Source organism: Lonchura striata, chromosome 1A (assembly GCF_050655825.1).
Source record: "Lonchura striata isolate lonStrDom1 chromosome 1A, ASM5065582v1, whole genome shotgun sequence".
NCBI classification, from domain to species: Eukaryota; Metazoa; Chordata; class Aves; order Passeriformes; family Estrildidae; genus Lonchura; species Lonchura striata.
This window is the reverse complement of record NC_140741.1, coordinates 20,214,212-20,242,076: the sequence shown is the minus strand read 5'-3', so window position 1 is coordinate 20,242,076 and position 27,865 is coordinate 20,214,212. Positions and strand designations below refer to the sequence as shown.

Here is a 27,865-nt window from a genome sequence, read left to right as displayed (position 1 = left end):
TGCATAACACATTTTACCTAGCCTGAGGTTGTCTAGGTGATACTAAAATGTGACCTTATCTTTCAGAGGGCAGAGGGTGAGCACAGATGCAGTGCTTGATGCAGGTCTTGCATTTGGTGGCTCAGAATGCTTTGGATGCACTGGTGTCATAGCAGGACACAAAAGATAGATGCTCCATGAAGTTACCTAGGAGCAAGTTTCCTACTTAAATGGACTCTGGGAATGTCTGCCCATTTCAAATGCCTATGTGGATACCTGAAATTGCCAGCTAAAATATGCAGGCTTCCTTCCTTTCCTGAAAAGTTATGTTAATTCTTTTGAGATATAGTCTGGAGCTGAAGGGTCAAGGCAAAATGGGAGGAAAGGAATTATGAGCTACTGACAGACTTCTAAAACCTGTGCTGTGGGTTGAGAGTATTATCCTGTGTTGGAAAATGCTTTCCTAAGGCTCTTATGCCATTAAACAGTCAAGAGTTAATAATCAAAATAAACAAAAAGCCAGACAGCAAAGCTAATTATTAGCTTATTGGGCACCAGAACCCAAATAAAGTTGGTGGATGCACCTCAAAGAACTTCACTAACATGAATGGTCATTGGTTTTACATCCCAGAACCACTGCCTCACGCATCACCTGGTGGGACATGGCAGTGACAAGTGCCAGCAGCTGTGAATGTGGAAGCATGCCAAGAGCACCAAAACAGGAGAAACAGTCTGTTGGGGAAGTTCCTTGCCTGAGTCCGCTCCAAATGCCTCTGTACCAATCTCGTGAGACACAAGCTATGCCAGAGCCTCCTGGTAATGTTTCTGAAGAAATATTATTTGAGGTGTGCAAGAGCACCAAGCCATTTCATTTACCTACTGCTATTGCTGTTCTTACTGAAGAGCATTGCTGGACACTGTTTGATTTGTGAGTAATCCCAGGTCTCCAGCTGGAATGCCAGCTGGTCATCTCTCACGAATGAGAATACCCCGTGTTCATATCCCCTGGGAAATCTCTGGGATAGCAGGGTGTGATGGGAGCTGAGCAGAGCTGAGAAATCAGCACTGGGAGGGCAGAGAGTGATTTGTTGCTGAGCAGCAAAGCAATTGGAAGATGCTGGTGGATGAAGCATGAAGTGAAAAGGATCAGAAGATTGAGTGCAAGTAAAAGGTGCAGAGCAGCTAAAGCCCTAGGAAGAAAGCAAGCCAGAGTTTCTTGGCAGGGGGAGAATGGTCAAAAGTAACTTTAGGTACTGTAAACAAAGAGATGTTCTGCTTGCTGTGCGTAGGGGCAAAACTTGGTATTGCAGACACACCCACCCAGTGTGGTGCTTGTCCTGGAGGAAGTTGCCCGTGTTGGTGAGCAGACATTGCAGCCCCTTCCTCTCCTGCTCCTGGGGCTTCAGGATGGAACTCGTGTCAGGGGAGGCCAGAGTGCCTCTGCTTTAAGCACCATTTTGGGGTCTGTGCTCAGAGCAGCCTCTTGCTGGGGAGCAGAGAAACACCCAGGGAGGGGAGCAGAAAGGGTGAGGAGGCTCCTCATGGCAGAGCTTGGTGAGCTTTGTGTGCTGGAGTGCAGCAGAGCAGCAGCTCAGGGTGGGGGGAACACAGGAACGGGTGAGGTGGGAGAGGAGTTGAAAAAGTGAGACCAAGGTCTTGTTTTATGCACTGGGGGTCATGGGGATTCTTCAAGTGACTGATGCACAGAAACACTTTGCTATTCGAAATGAAATGTACAGGATCTACCAGGAATAGCAATTGTTTTGCTAAAGGATGCAGCTTCCTGCTTTTGGAACAAGGGCTAAGACATGCTTTTTGTTTTTTCCCATATTTCTCCCCTCTGCCAACCTTTTGTTGTATCTGTTTATTTCCAAGATGATTCTGTGGGATCCCTTTGTTTTGACACAAGCAGTAAACCAAAACCTCCTGCTGTCTCAACACCGGTTCTTTATGGGTTTGGTGGGTTATGGGTGAAATATATCCAATTTGTATGCACATGGAGCACCAGAATATGCAGTAGTGAATAATTTATTTTATTGACATTTTATTTTTGCAGAATACATTCACATCTAGAGAGCCTAGATTAAAAGTGGAAAGCATAAAAGTTCATTAAAGTGTGTGTGTGTAATTACTTGAGATTAAATCATTCTAATATACATCTTAAATGTATTGACATTAAAGAAATTATTAAAAACTGGACATAATACATGAGAGGAATTAATGAGTGTCACAGGGACCCAGTGAGGAAAGCAGAGCATTCACTTTGTTGATGAGAGATAAAGAGATTGGCCTTTTGGCTTGGTAGTTATTTACTCTATGCCACAGTTTCCTACATTTGAAGTTCCTGCTCTCTGGGCTGCTAGAGAGCAGGGAATGTGAGATTCCAGTGAATGCACAGGATGGGGAGATACACCAGCACCACTCCACTTCAGCCCTCTCCCTTACTCATGGAGCAGCACTGAGTGCCATCAGGGATGAGACTTTCTCAGTCAGGGGAATCATAAGTGCATAACTAAACAGCAGCAAGAGACAGGAAAGTGACTGGGGGTGTTGGCCTGGTATGGTTTTGCTGGTCACAGCTTCCCCTGCTGAAAGAACTCCTGCTGCAGTAATGATGAAGAAGGTCTTGAACAAAACTTTCTGTTCCTGAAACTCTTCCTTCCAAAGCTGAGACTGCAAGTACTGCAATATTGGAAATTTATACTAGTGCTGTGTGGAAAAAAACCCCATATTCTCCTTCCAAGGAGATTTCTCCTTCCTCTCTGGAGGTTTCTATTATCCCTTTGAAATGCTGTAACTGGTAGTTGGTAGCTGGATTTCTGTCTAGGTCATTGGTGGAAAAATGTTTTTTGCAAAATAGTGATGAGTCATCTCAAGCGAATGATTTGCCTTCAAAAGAAGTAGGCTTATAAAACTCTGGATTTGGCAATAAGGCTCACCCTGCATTCAGTGTAGGACTGAATCTGCTGCTGCTGAGTACTCCAGTGTATGTGCACTTGTCTTCTGCCACTGGAGTCCTGCATACAAATCCTACCTAACTACTCTAAGGCATGAAAATCTATAGGCAAATAACTTTGAGGAGTGGATTTTTTCTGAGTTATGGTATCCCAGAGAAAGTAACAACAGAGCAAAGCTAATCTCTCCTTTTAACTCACGCTGATTTTCAGAACTGAAAAGCTGTTGCAGAAGACCTCCCAGTGGATTTTCTTCACGGTTTTACAATGGATCCTGGTTCAAGCTGCCTTCTTTCTTTCATATGTGAAATGTAGGTTCAATATTTTGTTCTAACTTTGGTCTTGCACTTTTGCTCTTTTTGTCATTTAAAATTATGTTTGGCTTGTGATGTTGCTGACTGTTGCCCATTCTGGAAAGCTGTTCAGCTGGAACAGTCTAATTCCCCACGTGTTGATGGCCACCATGACAACAGCCAGGCCGATCAGATTTACACCCAGGCCAGCTTTCACCTGCAAAAACAAAATGCATCAGAGGAACTAAATCACAAACAGTTAACATAGGAAGAAAAAAAAAGGTAGTAGGATTTATACTGAGTCATATATAGTGTGATAATATATGTATAGTGATTTCTAGAGAAAAAAAAGCATAAATGAGAGCATATGTGTCAGGGTGTATGTTGGAGTATTCAGGAATGATATTCAGGTTAGTGACTGATGCAGTTCATTGTGAACTGCTCAGTTTATCACTTGGACTTCTCAGTCAGATAATCAGAATGGGGAGTTAAACCACACATAACAGAGTGATACAAGACTTGCTGTGGAGCTAGGTGATAAATCTAATTTCTTATGCTCTCTTGCGCTTGTTTTAGTAGGTCAGTGAAAAAAGGATTGTATACTCCTAAAGCTCTTCAGCCCATTACATTCATAAAAAAAAAATACAAATAAGAAATGTGTGCATCCTACAGCAGATCTGCAGTTGTTCTTAACCTGACAGCTCAATTATGTAAGAGCAGTGCAGACATCACTACTTAATATTAGCAGCAATATAGTCATTATTATTGCACCAATGAATTAGAATAATAATAATAATGCTATTATTGTTGTTGTTGTTGTTGTTGTTGTTGTTATTGACTGCTTGATGTGAGAGTTGTGTTGAAGTTGTATGAAGCATGGGAGGATAAACCCAGTGCCAAGACTCACCATATCTTTGATTTGGCAGTGCCCATAACTGAAGACAATGGCATTTGGAGGGTTACCCACAGGCAGCATCACGGCAAATGAAATGCACATGGTGACAGGGATCAGGGTGTATAAAGGGTTGATAAGCAGGGTTTCTGACTGGAAGAACAGAAGCAGAGAGGTGTTTCACCCAAGTAATATAAGTCATGGCTGACAGTGACTATGAAAGGACCCTCTCTGCTGTGAATCTCACCTGCCTAATTTCTAAACTTAAGCATGAAAGTATTTTTTGGTTGGTTGAGTTTTTTTTTTTAGAGCAATGCCATAATTTTGAGCTGGTCATGCTCCAGGGATCTCTCTTGAGGCATTTCACACTGAGGGAGGGTGGAGTTTGCTACTAATAGAACACGTTTGCTCTTTCTCCCACTTGTTCTCTGTGTCATTTTGTATTGTGTCTTCTGGACCTTAACACTGGCTGCTGCTTCAGTCTTCATCCACGAGAAGTCACATAACACAAAGAACCTGCTTCTTCCAGTTGCTGAATATGCTGAGACCATTATGTGATGTCCTCCTGAATAGTGGTTGAGAGAACCAGGTCTTCATGATCCAAATTTGCATGGTGAGAAGGCAGAGATGATGGAATATTTTTTACAGAGGGCTAAAGAATTCAGTTTTCAGTGGTGATGAAATTTTCCATTTTCATTTGCATTGCTTTGGTCCAGTTTTATATGGAAGGAATAACAGAAAGGGAAGGATAAACAAGGCTACAGGCATTTTGGGGAGGGAAGTGTCTCCAGGTTACTTTTGCAATCTGAAAAGAGAGTCTGCCTTAAGATGGCATTTCTTGCTACAAGTAGATTACTGCTCTAATTATTTTTCAGGAGAATCTCTTTCTGCATGGAGCAGGAGCAAATCTGAACTCCTAAGCCACAGAAAGACAATTACATATTGTGATCTGACCACATCTTAATATTAACTCAGAATTGTTCACATAATATGATTTGGGACAATCCCACAAAATAGTTATAATAGGGAAAGATGATTCATGACCTCCATTCTTGGACAGAAAAGTTTCACATTACATTAAGGGGGAAAAAAAAGGAAATTTTTTGTAACTGCTATTCCAATATAAAATTTAATTACTCTCTCTTTCTTCTACCTTTGTCAATAGCATCCTGATTTTTTCTGCCCTTTACAAACATCTCTGCTTTCCATGGTGAAAGACAAGTATGCTTACCAGATCAACACTTTGAACACTTCTAAATCTGAAATAAAATTTGGCACTCCACTCTTTTCTCACAAACAGGGAGGAGGTGACTACTAAATAATGTACAAGACATTTAAAATAACATTGACAAAAGCATCTCAAGCTTTATGTGAAATTCACCTAACTTGTTAATTCCATAGTCACCTTTTCTTGTACCTGGCATATGAATTCCTCAGTGCACCTTGAGAGGTATTAAAATTTTCATTATGCTAAAATATACTTTTAGCTGACCAATTATATTACTTTTCCTAGTTTCAAGACTACAGAACAGTAGCTTGGGAACTGAGGCTGGGTTTCAAGTGGACAGGAGTGCCAAGACCCTGACATCCTGAAAAATTCCCCCAAGCCTGTGAGGAAACAACAAACTAAAAATGTCACTCTTTTAACTCACCATGCTGCATAAAATAGGCAGAAAGATGGTGATGGTTGCTGGATTACTAACAAATTCTGTTACCATGGACACCAGAATGCAAGCCAGCAGAGTTACAGCCCAGGAGGGAAGGCTGCTCAGGGAGAGCATTTGACGTCCAATCCATGTAGAGAGGCCAGAGATCTGGAGGAAGGACAGAAGCACAAGAATTACTAAATACTTGGTATGTTTGTAAAATAGATTCTTCTTTCTGTGGCAGTTTACAGCAGAGACTCCCACCAGCAAATAAACAAAGTGCAGGTAAATGCTTTCTGCATTTCCTTTTGCTCAGTAAATTAGATTTTACTGCAGTGTTTAATAAATAGCAAGAAAGACATACATTGAGTGCAGGAAGTGCTGCCCACTACATTAGGTGCAAACTTGTAAGTATCCACATCATAAATACAAACTGGGGAGCATAAAAAGGAATACAAGAGCAGGTTGATAATATGTTTAGGAAGGAGGATAAAATAAAAAATCTACACCAGTACCTTGCATCCAGCTGCTAAGGCATAACCTCCTCCAACCAACACTACAATCTCCCAGGGCATGGTCTTCTGAAAGTCCTTCCAGGTAATGATGGGCTCCAGTGTTTTAATTTCTGCTGACTTTTCACCATTTCCTATATCAAATAAGGTGTGTGACCAGTATTATACTGCCTTTTTTGCAAAGACCTTCACATTTTTCACAAGAGTAGAAATTTATTGAAGATGCATGGACTGCCTGAGAGAGAGGCAAAGAGACAGTGCGTAGCCTGTTTCTCTTGATAGCCTGGCCTCACAAAATGCAGCGTATTAATTCCAAACATCCTGACTTTGCCTTGGCTGCTCCATTGATGTAAATATTTGTAAACCCCTGTGTTCTCATGTTACAGCTTTTTGAGGGACTGTGTGCTGTGTTGGGGTATGCATGTGCATATATCTGTAGACCCCAGAGATGGTGTTACAATGGGATTATATTATCAAAGAAGGGCTATGAAGTAGGCCATGATGCTTGATTAAAGTGTGTTTAGGCCCCTAGATTTTATCAGAGGACATTAGGGGTTTTTTTTAGTGCCTGAGTATTTTCTGAAAGGAGGAGTCAGAGAGTGTCATATTTTCCTAAAACCTGTACAAGATATAACAGCATAAAAATATATGTTTCTATAAATTTATAATCTTTACATAAGACTGTGCAGACAATTCTACTTTCATACAGCACTGCAGAAAAACTGGTGCAGCAAACTGATTAAACCACTGAGTGCTACCCAAACACAAATGAAATAATCTCATTATCAAAAGGACTATAAGAGATGCATTGCACAAAATTAGAATATTGTCTGGCACTTTATTACCTCCTTTATATTTATCTTAAGACATTGCAGTGATTTCCACTGTATGAGTGATGACTCATTTTTTTACTGGGGTTAGTCTTGAGCTGATTTTGTATTATAGTTTTTTAATATGGAACTCCATCTAAACCTTTCCCAAAGCCCAGTCCTCAGTCCTGAAGTCTAATAACTCTGTTGGCACAGAAGTGGCAGCAGTCTCAGATTCAAGACCTGTTTGTCATCCTCTGGATGAGAAAATACGAATTACAGCAGAGGAAAAAGGGGTCTGATGTAGGAAGGACTGGTATCAGAGGAGAAACTGAACCTTTACGTGCCAACACAAAAGTATCTTCTTGGAACTTTTTACATATAAAAAAAAAATCATTAGACATTGCAAAATGTACCAGTTCTCTTTCTTACTGCATTCTCCTCACCTTTTCTCCTTTTCCCAAAACATGGCTTTTTTGCTGGAATCAGGAAAAGGAGAAACCCAAGAAATACAGAGACAGTGGCGTCAGTCCGGTAACCTTTCCTAAGAAAAAAATAGCAATAAAAATAAAAACACATTAACAGAAACATTTCCAGACCAGGTACATAGCTCCAAGCACATTTCTGCAGGTGCAGTTGTATTCCCACATCTGAAGTCATGCTAACAGCCCACTAGAAAAATATGCCTGCATATCAAGGGTACAAATTGGACTTTTTTCCAATTTATTAAACTGTTTCTGGTAGGCAACTTCAATCACAGCTCAACAATTTTTAGTATTCTGGTTGGAAAAAAATAATCCCTTTTGGTTTACAAATCTATTAACTTGGAGGTACAAAAAAATAGCGTGTTTACTGTAGTGTAAGAAACAGTAAACACATTCTGGGGAAAAGCCAAACCCAAGTGATCCTTTAGAAATGAACTGTAGATTGATTTGAAATTAAATGTTTAAAACTCTTTCTGTAAAAGTATTTTGAGGAGTGCCAAACTCCAGTGCTCATCAGAAAATCACAGTATTAGGAATTGTTTTTCTGTTGAAACTGGAATGAAAAAATAAAAGTAATTTTATACAGTAGTAATATAAATTACATTCAAATAGCTTATTCTTTGATGTGCAAAGTGTGTTACAGTAAGCTTTAATGTAAGTAATTTCAATATTATTTAAAATAAAAGAAAAATTATTTGCTTCAGTTCACCATTCTCAGCAATATTTAACTGAATGGATATTTTCTTGATAAAACACTCTTTGTCAAAAATTTTATTTTCAATTATAGTTGCAATATATTCTAGTGAAAACTGCTTTATGAATGCACTAAAATATCTTAAGCTCAGAATCTGACCCTCTTACTCTTTCACATTTGAAATTGTTTCATTTACTTTCTCTACTTAGCTCACTTTGAATACTGAGAAAGAATAAAATTTTTCACTACACAGACAGATATAATTTACGGAAAAAAATCCTAATTTTTGAATGAAAAGTTTATTTTTCACTGCTTCATTAAATGTGGCTGATGGTGTAGTAGGGGAAAAAAAAGTAGAAAGTAGAAAGTCAGAAGAAGCAAAGTTGTACTCCTGTGCAGCTGTTTGGGGGATTTTACTCACTTCTCAAAAAAGGATGACCATCCTGGTACAAAGCCAGGCTCACGAGTGAACCAAAGCAAGGTCATCAGGATGAAGAAGAATCCAGTCACCATCTCGGGATAGCTAGAAAGAAAAAACAGAGAAAGCAAGGAAGTAATTCCAAGGTCTGTCTGAAAACTCAAGAAGTAAATAAGAAAGCAGAAACTGGCTTTAAAATAGGATAAAAAACATATGAAAAATAGCAAGGAGGATTAGTTTGAATTAAAGAATTTTAGATTTGGCTCCCAGCTGAGAACCATTTAAACATGGTAAGAAATAAGCTAAAAATATCCATCTGCATTTGCAATTCAATCATTCATGGGCAAGACCTGAAGGAAAATATTTCTAAATGCTTGTTTTGTATTTGCATTATTATCTGATTAAATGTGTTAACAAGGTGAAGTTCATATTAGCATTCCACTGTAAACACGTTCTCTCACATTTTTCAAAAGGGTAGAAAGCCTAAGAGCAAATGACAATGTAAATTAGCACAGATGGTGCACACAAGGTGACTTGAGGATACTTGAGGTGGCTTGAGGATTTTTAATTTAGCACAGATTTAAATTAAGAGTGATTTCATATTTAGGCACAGCCTGAGCAACAGTTTAGCTCCAGAGTTCATCATATTCAGGCAGTTGATCTGTCAATATTTCAGTTAAACAGCACAAAAACCTTTTGTGAAGAAGGAATTCTGTGCCATATCAGCCCTTTTGAAAATGAAAATTTTGCCAAATAATTTTTCCAAGAGACATTTCTTGCCATCATGCATTAATATTATGAGCAACTGGGAAGGCTGGGAAACTCATGGCATGGGAATAGCCCTTTTTTGAACTTATATCCACTAAAATAGGTATGTGCCTGAATTAGGAGAAAGGGTCCTTTAGGGTTCAAAGACAAACCTGGACTCAGGTGACCTTTGAACCCTGGAATAAACTTGCATGCTTTTCTTTCTTTTCCTTTTTCCTCAGAAATGAGTTAAATGTTAACATGCATGCTTGTAACAAAGTCTTTGATTTTAGTTCATGTTTTCATCTTTTCATTTTGTTCTATTTCTTTCCTGGAGGGGAGGAAAAAGAGCTGAGAGCATTAAAATAAGCTACATGAGTCCAAGGCAACATGGAGGGCAATAGGAGACAATGAGAGACAAACTCCCAACGTTTTTACCTAACGTTTCCCAGTTTCTTGTATTCCTCTTGAATTCTTCTCTCTGACATTTCTTCTCGTTTGGTCTTCTTCTTCTTGCTCACAGAACAAGTCTCTTTAAAACTGAGATAGCACAATAAAATTAGGCAAGGGCATAAAGGGGAGGGGGGAAGGTAATTAAAAATAAAAACCCCAGCAATGAGATAGACTGAAAATTCTGGTATCAGGGACTGTTGGGAGAAGATGTGACTGAGGCAAGGACTGATGGCAATGGGAAAGGAAATTACTGAGCATGATATTTGATTAATCTGGTTTCAGTTCTTTTAAGTTCTTTTAAGATTCTATTCTAGACATAGTTGGAAGGTCCCCAGGGTGCTCTGACTAGTGCTGATTGGTATCACTGAGCCATCTTGAGCCATGGCTGGGCTCCCTCTGCGTAGGCTTCCTCGAAGAGCTGCCAGAAACCTCCAGAAGCTATGGCTAGTGTTCGTCATCACGTGGAAGGATTGTGACAGAGGTCAGCTATCAATAGAAATTTTTCTTGGGCTAACTATGCTTTCCTGGATCAGGGTTATTCAACATATTTGGGGCCTGGTCTGGCTTTTGAGACCATATTTGCCTTGAATATTCAGGATTCATAAGGAGGGAAAGCTATGCTTGGGATCCCATTAGCTGCCACGACCTGTCTGCTTCTGCTTATACTGTCATAATAATACTTATTTATTAATCAGGCACAGCCAGAAAAGCACCACAGAGGCCAGGGGAGTCAGCTTGGTATTTTGTTCAGGTGAAAGATGCCTGTACTTCTGCCAGGGACATGAAAACTATCATATTTCCTAGCTAGATATATTGATCCTCCTATACACTTGTATGGATGTTAAGTGAATCCTTTAGTTTATTCAGTTTTCCTTCATTTGATTGAAATTAAGATGCTTTCAGGCTCACTTTAACCCTCTCCTTTTCTTATTTCCAGAAGTGTTACCTAGCTGTGCTTTGAGCCACGGATGTCACACCAGCTGTACCCTCTGTCACACAGAGGTGTAACAGGATCTAAGCCAGTCTAAAAGAGGCAGCAGAAGTGACTCAGGTATCATGGCAGCACAACTTTTGTAGCTCTTTAAGGTGATAATAGGTGCTTTTATGGTTCCTGCTATTTTAATATCCCATTGAGTACCTCACTAGGCACCCAGCTCTAGCACTGGCCAAGCCATGGACTGTGACTTCTCTCAATGTATCTGCTTAAGGCCAGACTTGCAAAGGAATTTGCATCGTTCAAGATGCAAAAAAAAAGGACTGGTCAACAAAAGGACTTAACCAGTGTTTTCATTTCACATGGGCAAATATGTAACACATTTTTTTATCTCACTTTGCACTGTCCTTCATCTATAGGTATTTTAAATTTCCTTGCAAATCTTGCTGTTAGACTTTTGTAAAATCTACCAGCAGGGAGAGACAAGGCTGGAAGAGCCCTCCAGGCTGAAATAGAAGAGATATGTGGTTTATAAAGGACAGTTCTGTAGTAACTTCTACCCTTATCTCTTCTTTTCTAGCAATGATCCTTTGGTGAGTCCATTCTCTTTCACCCTTGACCTGTCTGAAATGCTGTTCCAGCTAAGGCAAGCAATAACAGATTGATGGCACAGGGCTGCCTAGGAAAATAACATTACGGGAACTCATTAAACATTTATGCACAAGCATTAGGCAGCTGTTTCAACATATTCTAAGTGTTTCCAGGCTCAGGAGGATGTGAAGGCAGAGAATTGAAGCCCAGCTCCCAATATAATATATTCTTTAATGAAGTGCAGTGAATAGAAGTCAGAGATTAAGGAGCCTTGGAATCAACTAGTACTTCTCAAATAGTCAATACTGTTTCAGACTCTGGTATTATTTAGAACAACATTAATCAGCATGAAGTCTTGGATGCAATGTGGAATTTCAATTTTTTTTTCAAACGAAATTAATTGAGGGTCATGTTAGGACCTGTTTCTTCTCAAGATTAAAAAAAATAGTGGCAGAGGGAATTTATATTAGCCTTTTAATTTGAAATTATAAGACTCTGAGACTGACTGAGAGGGGCATGGAGCCATTCACCTCTAAATTACTTCTTCATACCTAGTCAAGGTCAACAGCAAGCAGAACTCATTATCAATTTATTCATTGTCCTGGGTGAAATAGTGATGTCAATTCAGTTTACTTTTAAGAGTGAACTAAACCAAATTAAGGCAAATTTAATTCAGAGTAAATGTGTCTGCATCACAATTCAATGCAGATTAACAAATCCATTCTAAATGCATACATTTAGGCAGTTTCCATTAACTTTGTGAAGACAATATGTGGTACAAATGAACTAGAAGACTGAAACTTTTTTTTTATTTTGGGGCTTAGGGACTGGTATTAAATGTATTTGTCTCTTAGGCTGTGAGTCCCTTCCACTTTAAAGAGAAATATATATAGAGTCTATTTACCTTTAATTTTAATTGATTTTATGTTAATTTCATTGAGGTGGAAGAAGACCTGAAAAGTGACTTGTTCACTTGCAGTTATTTTTCTATTAATCTTTTAAACTGTGCTTTTCTAAAAGTAGTTATAACAAAATACTTGATCCACAAAATCCTCATTGTCTTAAGAGTGAAAAAAAATCCCAAACCAGTTGAGTGCTTAGTATACATTTCTATCATCTATACCTGCACTTCAATCTCAAGCAGCAATACTCTACACTGCTGTCTATGCAGGGCAGCTAAGCAGTGAGATTTCCTCTGGCAATTGTTTTGGCAACAAGAAGGAAATTGTGCCTTAAATCCTGTAATTTGCCAGTCAAAACTTTTTTATAGAAACACTTTTGAGAGGAGCTGCAGATGCCCTGCTTTTGTAATCTGTATATCTTGAACAACTTTCACTCACTTGCAGCCCAAGAACAGCCAGTGCAGCCAGAACCAAGTCAACACCAACATGATGAGGGAGATGGGGAAACTGAACAGAAACCAGGTTCCAAAATTCACCACTTCAGCTTTTGGGTACTGGCTGTGAATTAAAAAAGAGGATGCATGAACAGTTAGAATAGTAAAGGGACAGGGACCTCCAGCAGACCTAGTTGCATACACATCTATGGGCATATATATCTGTCATGGGGTGACAGAAAAATTCCATCAGTTTGCATTTGCAACAGCTCCATTACCTATGCAGAGTGAAATCAACAAACTGTGTAGCTCTCCAAACCTTTAACACCAGATGGTCTGGATTGTCTGGCCAGCTTCAAAAACACTTGGAGATACCTGAAGTGAAACTCCATCCCTATCTGTGACTTATATTAAAACTTCTTTTAGGGTTGGCAGTCTTCAGAATGATTTCACCCAGAACCTCTTTCTATGTCTTCTCATAGGCCACACAAATATAGACTACATTCTGCTGTGCTCTGACAAAGATGTTGGATGTTTGCATTTGATGCAACTGTCATAAATGCAAGATCTTGGAAAATTCTGTAAAATCCAAATCTGTGCATTAAGCATGACTTCTGAACTTAGTCTTCTCTCTTTAAGAGAGAGAAATGAGAGATATCAAGGCAGTAGTGGTAGCAGGAGATGGTCAGAATCAGATGTGAGCTTGGATGTGTTTCTGTGCATGAGAAGTGCCACTATCTCCTGACTGAAAAGCATTCATGTTTCTGACATTGAAACATTCATGTCTTTGAGAGCCCTGGGCTAATGATATACTTAGATAATCAGAGAGTTGTTTCTCATCTTCTCTGAAGAAAATGCATAAGGCCACATATCTAAGTTGGTTGTTTGGGTTTTTTTGCACTACATGTTGAGCAGCTGTTTTTATGAAATTTCTTCTTTTGCAAGTATTTCTTTGTCTTCTCTGCTCTATATTCATAGCTTTAGTGTTCACTTTTCTGCTGCCTTCATGATAATCACTATATCAAATCAAAAGAAGTTGCTGCAGAAACTTCAATGTTACCACACTGAGGAGTTTTTACTTTGCATGAGAGAAAGACATTAGGTATGCATTTCAAACATTAACCATTGGTAATAACATTAGAGCAGAGGAAGAAGCAAACTTTCCTTCAGAGAGTGTTCTTACTAGGGTTCCTTAAGGCAGGAAATGACCCAGAGGGATGACAGTGATTCTCACCAATCCCAGTGCCACTTACTTGTTGAAGTGCTCGAGGAAGATGAGGCTGGTGGAGGTGCCTATGATGGTGGTCAGCCCCCCGATGGTTGCCGCGTAGGAGATGCTCAGCGAGAGGCATTTGCAGACCATGTGGTCGTGCCTGCTCTGGTACCGGTACTTGCTGCTCAGCCCAGGATCTGAGGGCTCAGGGGGCAGGACCAGGATCTGAGCCTGTGAGGGGACATATTCACAAGCAAAGCAGATGATCAGAACAGCAGCCCAGCTCACTCTAATGCCAGAATGATACGTGTTGGAAAGGATGGATAAATATAATTGCCTGGCAGAAGATTCACAATAGTACAGCCAGGATGAAAACAATCCCCCCTACTGGCTGGACAATACCCTTACCTACAGATAAGTCCAAAAGTCAAATGGACTGTTCCATCTCACGCCCCAAAATGTATGGTTCATCCCACACCTGTAACCCTCCCCTGAAACATCAAGTGTCTGTGACCCCATTGGCCCAAGTCTCGTTCCAGCCCACCTTGAAGCCCCCTGATAAGGGGTCTCCAAGGGGCCAGACGCCCTCTTGGATCTTCCCCTCTCTTGGAACTCCCCTCTCTTGGAATCCTTGCTCTCTTAGAACTTCCACCCTCTCCTGGAGCATCCTCTCTACCCCTTGTCTCTCCCCTCCCCCATCCCCTCAAGCCTTGCCATGTGCTGCATCTGGCAGCTCCAAGCAAGACCTTTCACCATCCCTAATAAACCTTATATCCTAAGAGCAGCCTTCAGAGATCTCTTGTCTCCATTCATCAAAGCCGTCCTGGAGCACAGTGCTCCCTACAGATACGGGGCCAAGACAAGCAACAGGTTTGTGTAAGAGAGGACAGGTTTTTTTCACAGAGATTAACTGGGATCAGTTCTGGAAACTTGTCCGAGGGCCCAAAATTACCTAAAAATGGTCTGTGACAAAAATGTAGGACAAGCAGTAATCAGACTTCTGGCTAAGGTTTGGGACAGCTGCAGGTCTGACTGGAATATCAGTGGTATACCAAAAGCCTTTGAGGGCTGCAGGGACAGGGTGCCAGCACTAAGCAGAAGGATTCCATAATCCTTGAGGCTTAGGAGCAGCCACCACACAAAGGCTTGGTGAACTTTTCACACTTAAACTGGCTCAGGGCCTCTAGGGATGGAGTGCTAAGGACCTCAAAACAACATGGAAAAGGCTGAGCAAAGGGAATATGGAAGGAAAAGATGCCAGAAAATTTTGCTCCAAAAGAAGTTTTCATCTCAGTGACAGGAAAATGTCTGTGTTCCTTGTACTGGGAAAAAATGTACAGTACTTCAAGGTACTTCTCATGCAACCTGTAATTTAAAAATGAGGAAAAAGGCAGCAAGTGGTTCAGAAAGATTTGTTACATTTACTAATTTTTATTTTAATTTATTTTTGAACTGTGAATGCAAATTCATATATTGATCTTAGCCTATTCTGTCATGGACATAAATTAATGCCATTAGGACACTACAGAATTGTCATCATCAATCTCTTCTTGGATCCACTCAAGACAAGTAGAAATATGAATTGATTTAATGGAGGATTTTGAGGTTGGGTATTTTGGGTGAATTGATTTAATTGAGGATTTTGAGGTGGACTATTTTAGAAGACCAAAAGGAAGTGGATATTAAGAATACCTAACAAAATGGCTGAACAGATTAATGGTCTGTTTTTTTTTCATTCTGAGAAAGGTTTTGTGTGCCAGGGGTTTTTATTTTTGAGTTGGGCTATTTTCCAAGGAGGATTTGCAGAAACAAAGTGGCTATTACAGTCAAATAATAAAGGAAACTCGTGATCACATTACTGGATGTAAAGCTAAATGAATTGTCCCAGCCATTGGGGAAGGGTCTTCTGAACAACATGTGCTGGGTGCATCTAAATGGGAGCAAGAACTGGAAAAGGGCGAAGCTGTGGCTGTGCTAAGACAATGGAGAATGATTCCTTTCAAGGAACAAATATTAAACAGCAGGGAGCAGGTGATATCCACATCTATCTTTTGCCTCACCCCAGGGTCTAACATCTCCTTACCTGAGGTAGGTGCTGCCCATTGCTCGTAGAATTCATTGTTCCAATAGAGTTGGCTAGCATGTGCACACCATTCATACTCTGCAAGGAGGAAAATGCCTTTGGATTAGCCTTTCTTGTGTTCCTAGGGGCACTTGGAATAGAATTTGTGGTGCTTTGTAAAGGTACTGGGTGGCAGGCTTTGGGGACAAAAAAAGGAAAAAGAAAAAAAGGATCCAAAACTACAATAAAATCCAACCCACTAAAATCAGCTGTTAATTTTTAATTTTACACTGGGGGGAAATATGTTTAAACCACCTGCTTTTTTTTTTTTTTTTTTTTGGTGATTTTAAAGTCAGATTAGGTCTCCCTCTGTCATGTGGGTGACTCTAACAGGTCCCTTGAGCCTGTAGCTTTGTGATATGTGCAGGCTGCTGTAGCAACTTGAGAATTCTCAGTTTCAGAAGCTGGCAATACTGGAACAACAAAAGATCATATCTGAATTTGCTATAACCCATATGGAATTGTTAGTTCACTGACGGATCTCAGGATCTCCAGCAAGGAGTACAACAGACTTCTATGGTTTTGTACTTCTGTTGTTGCTGTTACAGAGCTAATGTTCCCCGACTGATTTGTGCAAGCAGGCTGACAGGTCGAATACAAAGCAGGACATTCTGCAATACCTACTTTCTGCCAAAAACCACCACACATTTGAAATAAAGGGACCAACAGTTTTTCCAGAGCTGTGTGCATTTTGCTCTGCTGGCTCCCGTATTAGAAGACAGTTTAGCACAGAAGATGCCACCTATGACAATACCTTTGAGTGCATCAGGGAACTGAAGTCAGTAGTAGTAGCACTAAAAACAAAGAAAGGGAAATATGTTTTTAAAATGCCTGTTAACCCAGCTCCTGCAAGAGGCACACATCATGGGTGGGAGAGGCAACATCTGCAGGGGAACTAGTGCCTACTGAAATGCTGAATACCACTTATTAGAACCTCTTATGTGGGCTCTTGGCCAAACAATAAGAGTCACTGTTATGTTTCATAGCTCAATCTCTAGCTGTGTAACTGTGGAGTTCCACCCCCATGCAAGAAAAGGTTTGTTTCTTGGTAGTATTTACCCCATTCCAGGAGAGGACTCCATTCTCTCTCTCAGTCACCAGGCAGTCCAGCACCACTGCTGCCTGTTCTAGTCAAATTCTTCCTCTGCTAACTCTTCCAATGCTGTTTCTGAGTACCTACCTGTACCACATTAAAGCCTTCCCTAAAACCTGCCCTGTGTGGCGTGTGGATCATTCAAACAATCCACTGAAGTAATTTCCAGAAGACATGCTACTCTTCCTGCCAAATTTAAAGCTCTTTTCCAAGTAATCCTATTTGAATAATAGTTCTGTTTGAAATATCCCACATATACTCTTCAGTAAGGGTTGAAGGGATTAATGGCACAATGCCAATCTGAACATTTGATTCTATATTGCATAGAAAATATGGGATGGGATAAAAAGAGATATGGCTGGGAGAAACTGAGGGAATATTGGAGGACCCAAATAGTCTCTAGATTAATGAGAAAATTATTTAGAGCTCACAAGTTAATTTAAAGTCATCAACCACTGCTGTTCTTATTATAATATTTGTTTTAAGGCAAATAGCAATTTAAAGGAAAAGAAACTTGTTTCTCTTTTATTTTGAGCAGTTGCAAACAATATAGAAGGAGCTCAAAAAGGGACTGTGCAATTTTGTTCTCACACTCCATAAAATGCTCTTCAGAATTGACCTATAATAATTTTTTAGAACATTAGCTGTGTATACCATCTTGTATATCTTGAACTGATGGTTAATTAGATAATTTGACAAAGCAATTAGTCCTTTACTTGATTTACCTTTTCCCCTTACTAGATTCTATCCCAAATAGAAACTATCAGTGTTTCAAACCTCTGAAGAAATGTGTCTCTATTTAAATAAAATTTCTACAAATTTTGTAGGGGAGGAGGGGTGGTTTTTTGTGGGTTCTCCCTCTCCCCATATCCCCCTGCCCTCCACTCTCATCTCTCTTAAATGCAGGCATTTCAGACTTTCTTCAGAAAGGCCCTGTAAATGATGTCCCTCTGGATATGTCCTGTGAGCAGTCCATGCTCTACTTTGATCTTCATCACTGATCCTTCAGGGGACCAGAATAAAAACCTGTGGACAGCACTTCCTTATACAGCACAAACTCAGATTTCAAAAGAGCTTTCAAACCCCTAGAAATATTTTCCTTCTCCCTAAAACATCCATAATGTTAAAAAATGAATCAATACTGTGAAGTTTTAGTCCAGACCACTGCATTAGTCCCATCTATCATGTAAGCCTTCCTTGTCAGTCACATGTGAAACATTCACTTGCAAGTTTTTGCTTGCCCTTCCTTGCTCTACTCCTGGGTTCATCTCATTGCGACCTGTGTAGGGATCAAATGTCCAGTCCTGGTGTACAGGGTTCATTCTTACTCCTCATTGATGAAGATAAGCTCCAGGGAAGGTTGGCTGTGCTTTTCACCGAGGCCTGCAACAGAAGAACAGAGAACAGCCTTGGGGTAAGAACTGAGCCAAGCCCCTGGCTCATAGTCCTGCACCTGGAGGAGCTGCTGCAAACAGAAGCTTGTTCAAATAGTCTCAGGTGCTCTCTTGATGTGGCATTTAATTATTTTCTATTGTATTGATCATGTGCATCTGGCAATTAAAAGACTACGATACCTATGTATAATAGACAAGGTTGGATGAAATAATTTTCAGGCTGGAAACTGTAAAGTGAAAGAAAAGAGAGATTTTTTTCTTCCTCAGCCTTTTTCTTCTGGGAAGGAATGAACAAAATGAACCTTAGAGCTCTTATCAATTTTTTATTATGGGATTGTCAAGAGAAAACTTCTGAGCCTCTTCTAAATTTCCTGGACTTTTTTCCCAAAGGTTTCCTTCCACCCCGGAAAAATCCTATGACCAAGAGTTTATGACACACAGCTACAGCAGGTGCCCTGATTCAGTATAAATAGCTTTCAACTCCTATTCTTCCATCACTTGTAAAATTTCCTTTAATTTTTTGAAAGGAATAGCAGAGTACAAAAAGGAAGAATACATATCAGTGTTTTTGGCAGTATAAATCGGGCAGATCTGACCTCAACAGAATTTCAATTTTATGCATCAACAAGTCTGGTCACTGACAAACAAATGAGAAAAGAGTGAATGCCAATACTGACAAATACCTATTGGCTTGTTTTCTTCAGCAATGGTGCTGCCTGCCATTGTGATGACCTCACACTCCTCCTCAGCATTCACCAGCTCCTGGAGCACTGCCTCCACGATTGGCATCACCATGGCTGTGGTGGAGGTGTTGGAGAGCCACATGGAGAGCACCGTGGTGCAGCACATAAAGCAAAGGAGCAACCTGGAGTGCAGCGCAGGGAAACACAGGGAGTCGGAGGTGGCAGAAAAAGGAGGGGAAGATTGTAAGCTTTCAAACTCTTAAAGGAAAGATGGGTATAAAAAATACCCCAAACCCAGGTAACTTTTACCCCTGAATGGGAAGATCAGAATGGTTTCACGCTGCTGCTCTCAACCTCAGATTACCCCAATGCCAAAGGTTCACTCACATGCCTGGCTTGGCTCCAGCCATCATCACCATGCGTAGAGCAATTCGCTTGTGGAGATTCCACTTTTCTACAGAAGCTGCCACACAAATCACACCCATGAGGAGCAAAGTTGTGTTCTTGAAATATTCAGCAGCCACCTGCATTAAGGACCAGGGGGAAGCAGCCAGTTAAAAAAAGCAGTAAATACCCTACACAGAAAGCATGCTGAATGAGAAAAAATACAGCATAATGCATTTTTGCTCCCTCAAGTACGAATAATAGGTAGCTGGAGAAAATGAAGAATTCATAAATCAAAATATTATCTTTAATTTCTTTCTTGTTGTGTTTACAAATAAAGCTCTATCCCCTATTGTTTATAGGCTTCTGAGTTTTGAAAAGATCAAGAGAAATGTATTTGCAAGCAGGATGTCCAGTGCCTGCAGTGAGTCAGTCATTCTCAACTAGGCTCAGATGGAAACACAGACAAAACTGCACTGAAGGCAGATTATTCATGTGCTTCATGTGCTTTTTCATTCTGGAGGTATTGTTGTCTATCTTGTCTATATATTTTCTGTCTTTTTCAGCTTTTGGGCAAAATGTGGCATCCCTAGAACCTATAGCGTCAGAAAAAAAAGTCCTTTAGGCCTTGCTCTTTGAATGCTATAAAAAAAGGTTTCTATATTGCTGCAGTGATCCTCAGATCCTCTGTCAAAACTTGTCACATTGGAAATCCATTTCTATTTTATCAGGAAAAGAGGGGAAAATTTCAAGAAAAATAACAAATTTAAAGACAATGAGCAAAAATCATCACTGGCTCGGGAATATATTCAGACACCACCTCCAAAGCAGGAATTGTGGATGTGGGTCTTGCTAAAGTATGAGAAGATACTCTGTGAAGCAACTGAAAAAATGACAAATTAGGCCAACCATAAAGTTCTTACTCAAACATATACACATACTTCTGTAAAAACAAACAAAATGGAAGAAAATAAAATTTACAAACAGATGCTTGAAGCCTAACGAAATTTTTCCTTTCATTTTGACGCAATCCTTCCTAGGCTGTTGCTGGAATATTTTTCAAAAAATGCAATTTCTTCAGTTTAAAACTAGTTCTCTAATGAAATGTAGGTTCCAGTATCCTAAAACAATTAAGATAAGAAGAAGCAATTTTTTTCCCCATTCCTCAGTTATACTGATGCTCCTCCATAAAATGCAAGAATGAAAATAATGTTATTTTGTGAAATCTGCAATAAGATATATATTTAATGACATTTATTTAATAAATTCCTATGGTGACTAAATAGACTTGGCCATCATAATTCTGTGCCAGAACTTTTAAATATCCCATTTTTTGGTGATATTTGGTGAAATATCTTTTTTTTTTTTCTCATTAACTCTCTTTATTTTCCTGCTACCTTTTCAAAAAAATAATGAGGTGAATTAAGGAAATTCATCAATCCAGCAGCATGAAGAATCTGTGGGTTTTTTTCTCTTTTATTCCTTTCATAGGCAGTTGGAGAAATAAGTGAATGCTAATAGTCTCATTAATACCAACATACATACATACATACATACATACATATATATATATATATATATATATATATATATATATACCAGCGTCATACATATATATGACACTGGTTCATGTTCTTAAGCCCCTGTGAATAATTTGTATCTTAAATAGTAGTAAATTTCTAGGCAAGAGTCAATCCAGAACAGCAGATTGGAAATAGTGCTTCAGAGTTGTTTATTTTTGAATGCAGGGATTTATTTCAGTTCCTAAAGCAAATAATACATTTCTTGCATTAATCTTACTGTCACTTTATTTGCTATTGTGTGGAATTTCTCTCAGGCAGACATTAAATTTCCTTCTCCAATGTGCTGCCAAATTTTTAATGAAAATGCCCAACTACTTTAGCTTTATGTTAGCAAAAAAAGATTGTGAAAATACTGAATTGTGTTGGTATGAAAATGTATCTCATTTTATTACAAAACTTGGGGGAATAAGCAGTCATTAAACTCTTGGCTCATGCTTGTTTCTATCCATTTATGGGTATTCCCAGTGCTATATTGTGAGAGAAATCCAACAATTTTATGTTTGCTACATATTCCCTACATTCTTATCTGTATTACTCATCCTTAAATCAAATGTGCTGTTCCCTCACCCCCTAAAAAGAGATAGAAAAAGGCAGGGGAAAAAAGTTGCAGAGAAAATAAAATAAATTCTTGGCATATAATGAAAGAAATGAACATTCAAAAAAACCTCAAGTAAGAAAATTCACGTCTGATCATAGCAACTTTTTTGTACAGCTCCTCCTTTGCCTGAGAACTTTTGGCTACAGTGCAACAGAAGGTTACAGCTTTGAAAAAGGTTAGACATTCACCTGGATAACAAAATTATCTGGTCTTTACCAGTAGATGGTAACAGGTTTTAGCATATGTAGCCTCTTGCCTTATATGACATCCATAATAAATAAAATTGGAAGGAATCTTTACTACACTATACTAAACTTTACTGTTGGAAGGAAGCTTTATCGTATAGCTGCTGTTCACATGGATTTGAGGAGGGCAGAGATGGGATCCTTTGGTGCAATAGGTTTTGGTAATTGTTGGTGATGCAGGAGCTGAAAGGATGGACACCTCTCCCAGCTATTATAGCCTATCTTATATGCTATATCTATCCTCAGATGAAGAAAGGGCTGGTGGGTCCCAGTTATACATCACAGGATGTACACTTCTGCCTCCCAAGCCTCTAAGCCTTGATGCTGCACTAAGATCTGCTGTGAGAACCCCGGCCTTATTCTGGGGTCCCATGTGGTGGTGAAATTCCTCCTCCAACCTGTGCTTCCAAAAAAAAACTCCGCAGGCTCTTGCTGTTTGGTCTCAAGGCAGTTTATTGTCAGTTATCTAAAAGATTGTCTTCTCGGGCTGCGGCTGCTTGGTCAGCGGCCTGGGTAGAGGCACACACACCCTGACATCCTCTCTGTCTGCTGTCTTCTTCTTCTCTCCCCCTGCCCAGGGCTGCTGCTATCTTTTATATGATTTATTACGTATTACATGTTTATAGTTTTCCCCCAATACCTACTACCTATATTACAAAGTGCTTTTCTACTCTAAACCAATCCATAAATGCCAACATCACCAAGAACATGGAGGTAAGGAAGAAGAAGGAGGAAGAACAGGATCAGCCCGCTTTCCTCCATCTTAGAACTTCTGACCCCCATGTACAAAGTAAGAACCCACCTGTTAAAAGGTGTTAAAATCCCCCTGTACAATACTAAAAAAATATCCCCTCTGTTTTGTAACTACTTTTACTATACTATCTAACCTTTTGTGACTGCTTGTTCCACTTTCAAAGTGGGTAACTCATTCCATGGCTCAAACTCAAAATCACAGCTGTTTCCAGCTGCCTGCCAGGGTCTAGAATGCTTCTGACCAAGGCCTGGAACCTCCAGAAATGTCTGAGAGACATTTTGAATTCTGACAATCCGCCTCGTTCAGATAATTACCTGAGAGTAAGAACATTAAATGATAAAACCACACAATGGTCTGACCTCGCTGGACTTCATGACCCCAAAGAGAGGGTAGAGGAAAGCAGGAACCAAGGCTGCTGCCCCAAGAGGAACTGCTTCAGAGACCCAGTACACAGCTGTCACGATGAGCACGTAGGCACACGAGGCTTCCTGCAGGGACAAAGCACAGGGGGTGAGTGTTACTGCCCCACCACATGCTGTGGGCAGCCCTGTGAACTCACCCAGAGGATTCTTCAGACTGTGGGTGCCTGGGTTAAAAAAAACCAAAAAGGACTGTGCTGGGACTTCCAAAGGTGCAGCTGTTTGGATGTGAAATCTTGGCTGCCTTCTGAAAGGAGAGTGTCAGAAGAGGATTCTAATGAAAGTTTTCACAGATAATCCAAGGCAAAGTGTTGGGATAAGCCTGTTTATCAGCAAAATAATGGCTTCAAGTGCATTTGCAAATTAGTTTGATTTCCATAATCCAATATTTACCAAGAACTCAGTCATTACTCCTCAGATTAGACCTGTTGACCTGTTATCTCAGCATATTTTTCTCTCCAGTCCTGGATAAAGACAGTTTTCAGGACCAGAGGAGAACATTCATATTTGCCATAAAATTACCTTGTAGTTATTTTGGAAAATGCTCCGGAAACCTGGGTTGGTTTGGGGTTTTTGTGTTTGTTTGGGTTTTTGTTGTTGTTTTGATTTATTTTTTGTTTTTATTTGTTTTGTTTTTTAAGCAATGTGCAAACATTTTTGTTAGCTGATTTTATTTGCTCAGGTAATTTCTACAGACCTTTGGAAGAAGACCACAGGCCTGCAGGGTAGGAGGCAATGGGTGAAAGGAGTTAATTAAACAAATTTTCTGCTGTCCAAGGTTCTGGTTGAAAAAGGCATGAGATCATCATGGTGAGCAAGTAATGGGGAGTTGGGATATGGTAGAGAAAAGTGCTATCTGCTGAATATTCTTACAGGAAAGCACAGCTAGTGAATGGAAGTCTTCTGGTCCATTTCTTTAGAAATGTCTTTATTTATGGCTCTCATTGGAGTTCTCCTTATGCTGAGTTTGTTGTATTCAGCAATAGCTCTTTATACTTAGAAATGGGGATGTCTGCTAGTAATAATTACAGAAACTATCCTCAGGAAAAGTTTTTTTATTTTCTTTCCCTTTCTCAAATTTGAAGCCAAGTCCTGTACTTGCCTTAACCTGCTGTTCAATGGCAGTTAGTAGGTCTGCACTGATTTACTCCAGCTATAAATTGATCTATTCTTCATTATGCACCACATGTTCCATATGAGCTTATGAAGCCATATGGAGTCACAGCTCACAAATGGCTATTTTGTAGAAAATTCACTGATCACAAATGCTATTGGAGTCTCTTAAAATATAATTTTATATTTTATACATTTATCCTTGCTGGATGACTTCTAAATAAAGCAGCTTTCAAGAGGTCTCACAAGCAATTCTCACAGATCCTTGTGCAAATTGAAGAGCATGTTTTACATTTCATTGTTTTCAATCAGTTTTGTGAACAAGGTGGTAAAGCCTAGTGAAATTACACAGGGATGAAGTTAATCAATAACTTGTATTTAAATTCATCTTTATAGATTTCATATTTACATTCCCTCTAAAAAAGCCACAATCAGATGTTCATCTTTTTTTTTGAAATCCAGCTTATGCTAACAACAGGCAGAACACAGCCCAGAGAAGAAGTTAAGATAGATTGGTATGTACTATTTCCTTTACTTGTGCAAGAACTGTAACCAAAGTTACTCAGAAGCTTGGACTTAAATTAGCTGCCAGATCTTGCTCTGACTCCTTTTTCAGAAAAGTGTGACATTAAACAGTTACAATTCAACAAAGCCAGGTTAGGTTTATATCGAATATTAGGGAAAATGTCTTCAGTGGTAAGGTGGTCAGGGATTGGAATAGATTGCCCATAGAGGTGGTGGATCCACCATCCCTGGAAGCTTTCAGAGGACACGTGGATGTGGCCCTTGGGAATATGGTTTGGTGGTGAACAGGGCAGTGCTGGTGAGCAGGACTTGGTCTTAGAAGTCTTTTCCAACATTAATGATTTTATGACTCTGTGATTCTATGAAGCAGGGCCACCAAAATAACTGAAATAGATTTACAAGAATAGTTCCTTTGAGCAGATAATCTCCAATTACTTGAGAGGTCATAAAGAGTATCTGAAAGGCTGCTGGAGAAATTTAGCTCTGAATTAGCCAACTTGCTGCTCAGTCACATTTAACTACATTGTACCTCAAAGCTAATATTCCACAGAGAGCAGAGCATGGGGCCTTTTTTGTGACCTAGTGACTCCAACACATTTTTAACTCATCAGCTTCTGCTAATGTTTGCATAGGTTCTATATCAGATTCAGCAGTTGTCTGAGGAGAAAAATAACTTCTAATTAAAGAAGAATCAATGATTTTTTATTTCAGAGCAGTCCAGATGTAAGATCCAAGGGGTAGCCAAACCATTTTCTCACTCCAAAAATGTACTTCTAATTTCTTTGAGCAATTATGTAATTTCCTATTACTCCTCTGGGTGTGGCAAAAAAAGTAGGCTGGTAGTGAAAATGGAATAGGATAGAGGAAATTTGCATCTCTACCAAAACCTTACTGGGATGAGCACTAAGTCTTTGTGTTTCCTGTACACTAGGCTGTAATCATTTTACAAAAGAAAAAAACCAAATAAATAGCATTTTTAAATGGTACAAAACTGTAAGCAAGTACTGGGAAAGCCAAGCTTGCTAATCTCCACTAAAAACTTAATCGGCTTGTCTGGCAATTTTATTTATTTTCTCAGTTGGTTTCCAAGAGAAACCATATTAATCTCTTCTATTTAATTGAACTGAGTTTATATATTTAATTAATGGTTACCAGAGCTACTAAGTATTACACTGAAGCAGTGGCAGTATAATTTTAACTGTTTCACCCTCCTCACTTATTGTTTTACAGCTGAAAAATTCTGTTAAACCCACCTCATAGCTTGAAGCAGGGAATAGGAAAGCACGTGATGGTTGGAGGGATTGTCATCTAATTATCTCTCTTCAGTCAGCCCCTTAGGTTAAAAGAAGAGCTGAAAGGAAGCCATGGCTAAAAACTCCACACTAAGGGTCATGCATAAAACTTCTGTAAGTAAAATATCCAAGGATCTCAGAATGATTAAAAGGAAGAATAAATTCTGTTTTGGAAATTTGCCCACCTATTTGCCCATTGCATATCTTGCATGCAGATATGTGGTTAAGCTCTGCAAAGTGGTAGTCCAGCCTCTGGAATAACATTTTTGATTTTATGGGATTATGCTGAAATTCCATCCTTCAGCTTGGTAAATAATTAAATAATAAATAATAATAAAAAAGAATAATAAATAATAATTTTTAAAAATTCCATCCTTCAGCTTTATTTGGTAAATAAAATGAAAGGTGAATGAAAATATGTCAACTGTGGCTCTTCAGGGCATGTTCTGTGCTTTAGGGGCCATTCTACTGATTTGGCATATCAGTATGCCAAAATCCCTGATACTGCAGGTCTCACAGCTCTGCCAACAGGTGACTTTCAGGAGTCATCCAAATGTCCTCGACTGGGTGCAGTGTGTCCACAGCAGCAGTGGTCACAGAAAGCCTGTCCTCAACTGACTGAAATCATGTGGCATGCCTTGTGGTATCTCTGGTGGCTTTATGACAAAAAAGTGGATAAAGATTACAAAAAAGAAGCAAAGATGCTCACATGTCACTGTAAACAATGAAGGAAATGAGGACAGAATGAAAAAGACCTTGGTTTGTAAAGCACACATTTTTTTTTTGACCTGAAAGGAATTTATGTATGTCCAAATCTGTGGTACAAGTTCAGTTGTAACTCCAGAAGGGGAAAAAAATTGAATAAATTTTCTCAAATTTATTCTTCACCCAACCATTTCTTTTCACAAAATAATATAAAAGAAGCTATGAACTTTATTCCCATTAGCAGCATCTACCAGCAATTCTGAGTCCTTGTGCTCCCTTTGATCTCTCTCGCCACTACACATGTAATGCTCCTTTGAACTTTGCAGAGATGTGCTGGTATTATCAAAGAAATTGCAAGCTGATTCCCTGCAGAAATGCAAATGTAAATGACCTGGTAATTTCAATCTCTATTAAAAAACCCAAAAAAACCCTAATATAATTGTAAAAATACAGGCATTTAATCTTCAAATTTAAAAAGTAATCATAGTTGTAACAAAGTAAAATCTACACAAAAGCACTTGGATAGTGTACTGTCAGCTGAGTTAACTTAATAGCACTGTAGCTTAATAGCACTAGAAGCATTTTCCCAGGTCTTGGTCAGATTGTCAGCTGTACTTTACCCTCTGTGGTCACTCACATATATACAAAGTGGATGTAAATCTCCCCTGGATGGATTTTCACATCACTTTGCAGTAAAGCAGCACCACGAGGTGCGGAGTGACAGTGCAGAGGAGCTTTGTACTGTACAACAGCAATTCTTGCAGCAATCCTGCCAGTGAACTCCTGCCTCAGCAGCCATAAGGTGCTGCTTTACAATCCTCTTGGCTGAGCATCAGGAACATCTCTTTTCATGTCACCCTTCCAGCGACATCAGGGGAGATTAAACCCCTCTGTAGGACAAGCCTCTGTGAAAAGGTGAGCCTTTCTTTCCCTGAAGAGCACAATTGTCTGTTATTCATTCCCTCTTTTGAGATAAAAGAGATGATAAAGCACTGTAAG

General features: G+C 39.4%; 1 protein-coding gene across 1 annotated transcript in view; it reads right to left on the bottom strand.

Annotated features, from left to right (window-relative positions):
* Positions 1–1,991: 1,991 nt before the first annotated feature.
* SLC13A4 (solute carrier family 13 member 4) overlaps positions 1,992–27,865 on the bottom strand; it is a 29,037-nt gene continuing 3,163 nt past the window's right edge. The window contains exons 2-16 of the mRNA XM_031507957.3: positions 23,172–23,300; positions 19,636–19,772; positions 19,249–19,430; positions 18,500–18,554; positions 16,833–16,872; positions 16,040–16,117; positions 13,997–14,187; positions 12,748–12,867; positions 9,868–9,969; positions 8,686–8,787; positions 7,532–7,629; positions 6,280–6,410; positions 5,771–5,932; positions 4,134–4,271; positions 1,992–3,443 (exon numbers count right to left, since the gene is read on the bottom strand). Coding sequence (XP_031363817.3) covers positions 3,306–3,443; positions 4,134–4,271; positions 5,771–5,932; positions 6,280–6,410; positions 7,532–7,629; positions 8,686–8,787; positions 9,868–9,969; positions 12,748–12,867; positions 13,997–14,187; positions 16,040–16,117; positions 16,833–16,872; positions 18,500–18,554; positions 19,249–19,430; positions 19,636–19,772; positions 23,172–23,300 — 1,803 coding nt within the window. The 3' untranslated portion in view covers positions 1,992–3,305. The remainder of the gene's footprint in view (positions 3,444–4,133; positions 4,272–5,770; positions 5,933–6,279; positions 6,411–7,531; positions 7,630–8,685; positions 8,788–9,867; positions 9,970–12,747; positions 12,868–13,996; positions 14,188–16,039; positions 16,118–16,832; positions 16,873–18,499; positions 18,555–19,248; positions 19,431–19,635; positions 19,773–23,171; positions 23,301–27,865) is intronic.